The 7877-nt window shown below is 39.9% G+C and overlaps 1 protein-coding gene across 1 annotated transcript; it reads left to right on the forward strand.

The window, feature by feature from the left end:
• Positions 1 to 3193: 3193 nt before the first annotated feature.
• Positions 3194 to 7125, forward strand: LOC311114828 (NLR family CARD domain-containing protein 3-like; the record flags this gene model as incomplete). Its single annotated transcript, XM_084190060.1, has 6 exons — positions 3194 to 3207; positions 3577 to 3743; positions 4170 to 5107; positions 5487 to 6229; positions 6523 to 6614; positions 7109 to 7125. The coding sequence occupies 6 exons, from the start codon at positions 3194 to 3196 to the stop codon at positions 7123 to 7125; spliced, it is 1971 nt and encodes a 656-aa protein (XP_084046186.1).
• Between the last annotated feature and the right edge of the window lie 752 nt (positions 7126 to 7877).

Raw genomic sequence — 7877 nt, forward strand, 5'->3', positions numbered from 1 at the left:
AGTCGGTACAGCTAGCTAAGCTAGCTACTCTACCAGCAGCATCCTAGTTATCCTAGCTACCACTACATCATCACCGGCTGCCTGCATTTCTTGTGGACCGATGGAGCTCCCGGGTTGTTTCTTCCACCTGTTAAATACGGTGGAGGGCTTCTCCCTCTCTCGTTGACAGATGCTGGCTACCTACCATCCCTCTGTCCGGTTCTCCTCTCTTCACTAGATGGACGGTAACTTTAGTGTTTAACCCCTCTGTGTCCAAGGACTGAACTTTTTGAATATTATTTTCGGGGCGCCTCAAGTAAAATTTTTTACAACGTTTATTTCTGATAAAATTAGTTCATTGCATCCGCCATGGAGCCCAGTTACATAATATTACCTTCTGTCCCTGGTTATGAAGTAATCGCGAAAAAAACAGGCCTTATGTTTGGGCATTTTTCACCCTGCCAGCTCCTATTAGTTCTACTGTTTGTTTACCTCAGGTAACTTATTATTATTAACAAGGTTACGGTTACTTGGTGAGCGCGCTCAATGTTAACCTGAGTATTTGTTTTAAGAAAAAAGTGTACAATCTAAACAAAACGCATGTCCCTGTCCTCTTTTTCAAGATGTGGCAGATTTAAACAGCCAGAAGACATTTTTTAAATTAAGAAATAACCATTTTTCTGATTACTTGTTGTTTCTAAATGGCTGCTGGGTAATTTGATATGCATCGAAATCTTCGTTCATAGGCATCAAATTGAGCGAATGCTGCGCAGGTTCACTGAGTTGCAAACCAAATGGGTATAATGGGGTGATTGTTGTCTAATTGGGTGGTCTAGCTAATGGATTTGTAGATCTGACACAGTTGCTACCTCAGATTATGAGCCTAGCAAGTGTCATATAGCTCAGTTGGTACAGCATGGCGCTTGCAACGCCAGGGTTGTGGGTTCGTTTCCCACGGGGGGCCAGTATGAAAATGTATGCACTCACTAACTGTAAGTCGCTCTGGATAAGAGCGTCTGCTAAATATGTAAAATGTAAATGTAAAAAATGTCATGAATGAGTTATGTAGTACCCACAGATGGCCAAAGGGAGGCGCAAGAGTGCTATAAACACATACAGTTTTTTGCCATAAAAACCCTAAACCTAACAATCAATCAAATGTATTTATAAAGCCCTTTTTACACCAGCAGATGTCACAAAGTGCTATACAGAAACTCTTACCCTACTTATAACCTATTATAGTCGTAACCCCTAATTCTAGGGTAGGGTAGCCTAGAACACTTTTAGAAACTATTTTAGTAATAATATTATCTTAGTAAATACAATTATAGTATTAAATAGCGTTTTGATTATTTTGTTGTTATTTTATTATATGTATAATAACAAGACTGAACACTTGATAAATAAGACACATTTGTTTTATTTTTCAAATGTGGTTTGAATTGGGTGACCTAGTAACCTCTGTGTGAAAGTCCAGCAATTGGCGTGGGGCAGGTTTGAGACTGATCTAATACACTTTATTTCTCAGCTCCCTCACCAATGTATGTACGCGAATTAATAACTTTTAATAGCTGAATATTTCCAATAGATGGCAGCATAACACCACGAAGCATCAGTTATAGGCTACAAGCAGCAATATGATTGACATAAAATAGCATGCAACCAAATTCTAAATGTCCCATGATTTTCTAAAATGGTCACTCATTACTTTAATTAGCTATATATCTCGTATTAGGCCTGTGATGCTTTTGGAAGAGCAATAAAAATAGTGACTATAGCAGGTGTTGAACCCCTGGTAAATAATCACTAGTCAGATGCTCCAACCTCAACTCTAATATACATGCATTTTTAAATATCTAATATTGCGATTAAACAACCTCGGAATAGAAAAGACAAGAGTGCGTCTTCCAGACCACCAATAAATTACATAATGCAACCCTCGCGGTTAGCAAATGTACCTCAACATGCCCCTCGCTTGTGCTAGAAGGCAGAGTGCTCGCTGCTGGTTGATGAATCTGACAATGAATGTACTAGGAAAATACATTTTTCTCGACCAGAGGTGACTAAATTAATGTTCAGGCTTATTGATAATCATTATAGTAATGAAGTATGATTTCAAAACATGAGTATAAAAACAGGTAATAATAAACATGAATCATCATTATATTATTTCACAGTAATCTGTTAAATGCTTTTTCAGTCGTTCCTCTTGCGTTAACAGTGTGGAAAGGGACAGTAAAAAGCGTGTGCAGGAGTTTTCCTGTGAGGGGGAGTGGTGGTGTATCCAGGGAGAAAACTAAACTAATCTTCTGAAATGTCATTCATGGTCTTATGCTGCCATCTATTGGAATTATTTAGCAACTGCAGTAGTACTGAATAAAGTATATCCTTACTAAAGTAGTAATTACTCAGAATTGCAAAATATGACATTTTCTAGTTCATTTTACCACTTACAACCATAAAATAACCATTTATAGTATAACAAACAATGAAACTGACATAAACCAAAAACACCATACATTTAGTTAACTATATATATTTAAAAAACTATTTATTTAGATGGGTGACATTATCTGCCAAAGTAATACCACTGTAGATAAAGAAGAGCTCTCCAGTAGGTGAACCAAAACATTCAAAGACCATTTTCTCAAAATTGAGGTTACAAGTTTATCATCTTTCAAAGCAGAATTACTTTCCCATTGTTCCTAAACAGTAGTGTATGATATACCTTTTTCTAGCTGAGTCTCTACTTTTATCCAATGTAAAAAAAAATAAAAAATAAACATTTCAAATTTTACTACATAACATCAAATCGAGCCGGTCGACCACATTTGACTGTGTAAAACCTAGCAGTACTACTTATTTCTCTGAGAGTGAGGCAGATATATAGCATTTTGCAAAAAAAACATGATTATTTGTCTCTCTGAAATGAAACCATCAAGTGATAGATTTTAAACAAATACATGTCTTTCATTGAACAATCACATGCCATGATTAGATAGTGAAAAAACACACCAATCTCTTTCATAATTTCTTTAAACAATAAAATCTAATTCACCAACATTTCTGAAAATGGATATATAGCGTTTTTGAATGAAACTCTTGTTTCCCCATCTGAGCTCAGAGTAGATGAGAGATGTAATGTTTGTCTCTGTTGTGTTGAAGCCCAATCAAGCAGGAGAGACCAGCCTCCCCTGTACCCAGCTGTGTGTCCATGAAGAGTGACCGGTCTATGAGTCGTCCTATAGACTTTAGAGAGGGAGACTGTTCTACTGAACAAAGGTAAGAAGAACTCATGGGTCATGGTCAGTGAGTTAAACAACACTGTCTCTAGTCATTTCTCCTCTCCCATTTTACCATTTCTTTTTGTTGTTTTCATAATCCATAGGCTAATACTTTTTTCAATGTTCATAGTCCTAAAACAATATTAAACAAACAAAACATTCCCTCCCTGTGTGTGTGTGTGTGTGTGTGAGTGTGTGTGTGTGTGTGTGTGTGTGTGTGTGTGTGTGTGTGTGTGTGTGTGTGTGTGTGTGTGTATGTGTGTGTGTGTGTACTCCCTGGATGAGGAGATGTAATCTCATCTTTTGTCCACAGAAACCAACAGGAGATATCAGAGTCAGAGATTCTCAGTGGTCAGTCTTCCCAGAGTCATCAAACAGATGAGAAGCAGGAGAGCAGTGCCAGAGAGGGGGCTCTGAAGATCACACTGCACGTCCTGAGGAAAATGAACCAGAAGGAGCTTGCTGACACACTGGAGAAAAGTAAGAGCTGTCTGCCTCATGTTGAATGCTGTTTTAGAACATTTAAAAGCTGTAGCTAAAGTACAGCTAAAGTAGCTGTGTAACTAAATGATATTGTAGCAGCCTTAACACAACACCTAGTGACCTCATCAAGTAGCAGAAGAATGTGTTGTGTTGTGTTGAGAGAGAGAGAGAGAGAGAGAGAGAGAGAGAGAGAGAGAGAGAGAGAGAGAGAGAGAGAGAGAGAGAGAGAGAGAGAGAGAGAATACCAATAATAATATAATCAGTCACACCAGTCTGTAATGCATTATGAAAACATTTACAGATTTATACAGTCAGTTAAGAGAATAAATGATTATAATTAAAACTTTATAAGACAGTCTTACAATACTGTAGGCATTAAAACAGATGTAATATTAATATCCTCTGTGTTATTTCTTCATTCAGAAGAGCTTGCTGTGATTTGCCAACGTGAACTCAAATCTAATCTAAAGAAGAAGTTTCAATGTGTATTTGAGGGGATCGCTAAACAAGGAAACCCAACACTTCTCAATAAGATCTACACAGAGCTCTACATCACAGAGGGTGGAACAGGAGAGGTCAATAATGAACATGAGCTGAGACAGATTGAGACAACAACCAGGAAACAAGCAAGACCAGAGACTGCAATCAAATGTAACGACATCTTCAAACCCTTAACTGGACAAGAAAAACTTATCAGAACTGTGCTGACAAAGGGAGTCGCTGGCATTGGAAAAACAGTCTCTGTGCAGAAGTTCATTCTGGACTGGGCTGAAGGAAAAGCAAATCAGGATGTCCAATTTGTATTTTCATTCCCTTTTCGGGAGCTGAATTTGATGAAAAAGGAAAAACACACTTTGATTGAACTTCTCAATCACTTCTCAATGGAAACCAAAGAATCAAGAATCTCCAACTACGACAAGTACAAAATTCTGTTCATCTTTGATGGTCTGGATGAGTGCCGACTGCCCCTAGCCTTCCAGAAGAACAAGATCTGTTGTGACGTCACAGAGTCAACCTCAGTGGATGTTCTGCTGACAAATCTCATCAAGGGAAATCTGCTTCCCTCTGCTCTCCTCTGGATAACTACCCGACCTGCAGCAGCCAATAAGATCCCTTCAGGGTGTGTTGACCAGGTGACAGAGGTACGAGGGTTCAATGACCCACAGAAGGAGGAGTACTTCAGGAAGAGATTCAGTGATGAGGACCTGGCCAGCAGAATCATCTCACACATAAAGACATCAAGGAGCCTCCACATCATGTGCCACATTCCAGTCTTCTGTTGGATTTCTGCAACAGTCCTTGAGCACATGTTGAGTACAGACAAGACAGAAGAGATGCCAAAGACTCTGACTGAGATGTACTCACACCTTGTGTACTCCTGAGTGGCGCAGTGGTCTAAGGCATTGCATCGCAGTGCAACTGTGCCACTAGAGATCCTGGTTCGAATCCAGGCTCTGTCGCAGCCGGCCGCGACCGGGAGACTCATTGGCGGTGCACAATTGGCCCAGCGTTGTCTAGGGTAGGGGAGGGAATGGCCGGCAGGGATGTAGCTCAGTTGATAGAGCATGGCGTTTGCAACGCCAGGGTTGTGGGTTCGATTCCCACGGGGGGCCAGTATTAAAAAATATATATGTATTCACTAACTGTAAGTCGCTCTGGATAAGAGCGTCTGCTAAATGACTAAAATGTAAATGTAAATGTAAGAATGAAAAGTATCTTGGGAAAGAAGAGACAGGTCCACACTGGAATAAAGAGAGCGTTCTGTCACTGGGAAAACTGGCTTTTCAACAGCTTGTGAAGGGCAATCTGATTTTCTATGAAGAAGACCTGAAAGAGGCTGGCATTGATGTCAATGAAGCCTCAGTGTACTCAGGATTGTGCACACAGCTCTTTAAAGAGGAATGTGTGCTCTACCAGGACAAGTTGTACTGCTTCGTGCATCTGAGCATTCAGGAGTTTCTGGCTGCTGTATATGTGTTCCTCTCATTCATCAACAACAATGATAATCTAATGGAAGTTACTGAAGTTACTGTCTACAAGAGTGCTGTGGATAAAGCCTTACAAAGTGAGACAGGAAACCTGGACCTGTTCCTCCGCTTCCTTCTGGGCCTCTCACTGGAGTCCAATCAGAAGCACTTACGAGGTCTACTGACAAAGACAAGAAGCAGCTCACAGAGCCATAGAGAAACAGTCAAGTACATCAAGGAGAAGATCAGGAAGAATCCCTCTCCAGAGAGGTGCATCAATCTGTTCCACTGTCTGAATGAACTGAATGACCATTCTCTAGTGGAGGAGATCCAAAGCTACCTGAGCTCAGGAAGTCTCTCAGAAGCCAAACTGTCACCTGCACAGTGGTCAGCTCTGGTCTTTGTGTTGCTGACTTCAGAAAAGGAGCTGGATGTGTTTGACCTGAAGAAATACTCCAGATCAGAGGAAGGTCTTCTGAGGCTGCTGCTAGTGGTCAAAGCCTCCAGAGCTGCTCTGTGAGTACATACAATGACATTTAAGTACTAATCATCAGGAAGAAATATTCAGTTTAGAGAAATATATGTATTATAATATGTATATAATATATAATATTAAATAGAAAAACGTACTGAATCAGTGCATTGGTGTTCACATTAGTATAACAATATGACCATACAATTCTAGGAGACGGAAGATGAATCTATATGTTGTTTAAGAGAATAAACCAAATGCATCTGCCATTGTCCTTCTACACTACTGGTGTTAAATTAACAGTGTGTTTGTGAAATCATGATGATCTCTCTGTCAGGCTGTCAGGCTGTGGAGTCACAGAGAAAGGCTGTGCTTCTCTGGTCTCAGCTCTGAAGTCAAACCCCTCACACCTGAGAGAGCTGGATCTGAGTAACAATGACCTGAAGGATTCAGGAGTGAAGCTGCTCTCTGCTGGACTGGGGAATTTCCACTGTAAACTGGAGACTCTGAGGTCAGTATTCCTGTAGTTGGTCAACAAGTGATAACTGTTCACCAGATCCACATGTGTTTACCAGGCACACATAGTCCACACCATATGTGTTTGGACAGTGAAGCTTACAGTTTTACATTTGGTGCTATGCTCCAGCATTTTGGATTTGAGATAGAATGTTTCATATAAGGCAACAGTACAGAATGTCACCTTTTATTTGATGTTAATGGTGAGAGGTTACTATGTTTTGTTGTAGCCTCTGTAACTTTCTCACTCATTATTATTCATGATTCATTCATGATATTTCTCAATCTTGGCATCATCAGGATTACTTTAGTAGTGTTTAGAAACATGTTATCTACTCACTTAGACAGAAAATGACTAAACTCCAAAGAATAGCAGTGTGGTTTTAATATGATTTGACTCTTTGCAGGCTGTAAGGCTGTCTAGTCAATGAGGAAGGCTGTGCTTCTCTGGTCTCAGCTCTGAAGTCAAACCCCTCACACCTGAGAGAGCTGGATCTGAGTAACAATGACCTGAAGTATTCAGGAGTGAAGCTGCTCTCTGCTGGACTGGGGAATCCCCACTGTAAACTGGAGACTCTGAGGTCAGTATTCCTGTATCACTCAATAAACACACACACACTGGACACACACTGGACACACACACACACTGGACACACACACACACACTGGACACACACACACACACACACATACACACACTGGACACACACACACACACACACACACACACACACACACACACACACACACACACACACACAAACACAAACACACACTGGACACACGCACCTGACACACACACACACACACAAAGATTAATTTAGTAGTGTTTAGAAATATGTTATCTACTGTTAATAATGATACATTAATTCATTTATATACAGTACCAGTCAAAAGTTCGGACACACCTACTCATTCAAGGTTTTTTCTTTATTTTTACAAAATTTTATATTGTAAAATAATAGTGGAGACATCAAAACTATGAAATAACACATATGGAATCATGTAGTAACCAAAAAAGTGTTAAACAAATGAAAATATATTTTATATTTGACATTTTTCAAATAGCCACCCTTTGTCTTGATGACAGCTTTGCACACTCTTGGCATTCTCTCAACCAGCTTCACCTGGAATGTTTTTCCAACAGTCTTGAAGGAGTTCCCACATATGCTGAGC

This window comes from Coregonus lavaretus (genome assembly GCF_964263955.1).
Source record: "Coregonus lavaretus genome assembly, contig: HAP1_SCAFFOLD_233, whole genome shotgun sequence".
Classification (NCBI taxonomy): domain Eukaryota; kingdom Metazoa; phylum Chordata; class Actinopteri; order Salmoniformes; family Salmonidae; genus Coregonus; species Coregonus lavaretus.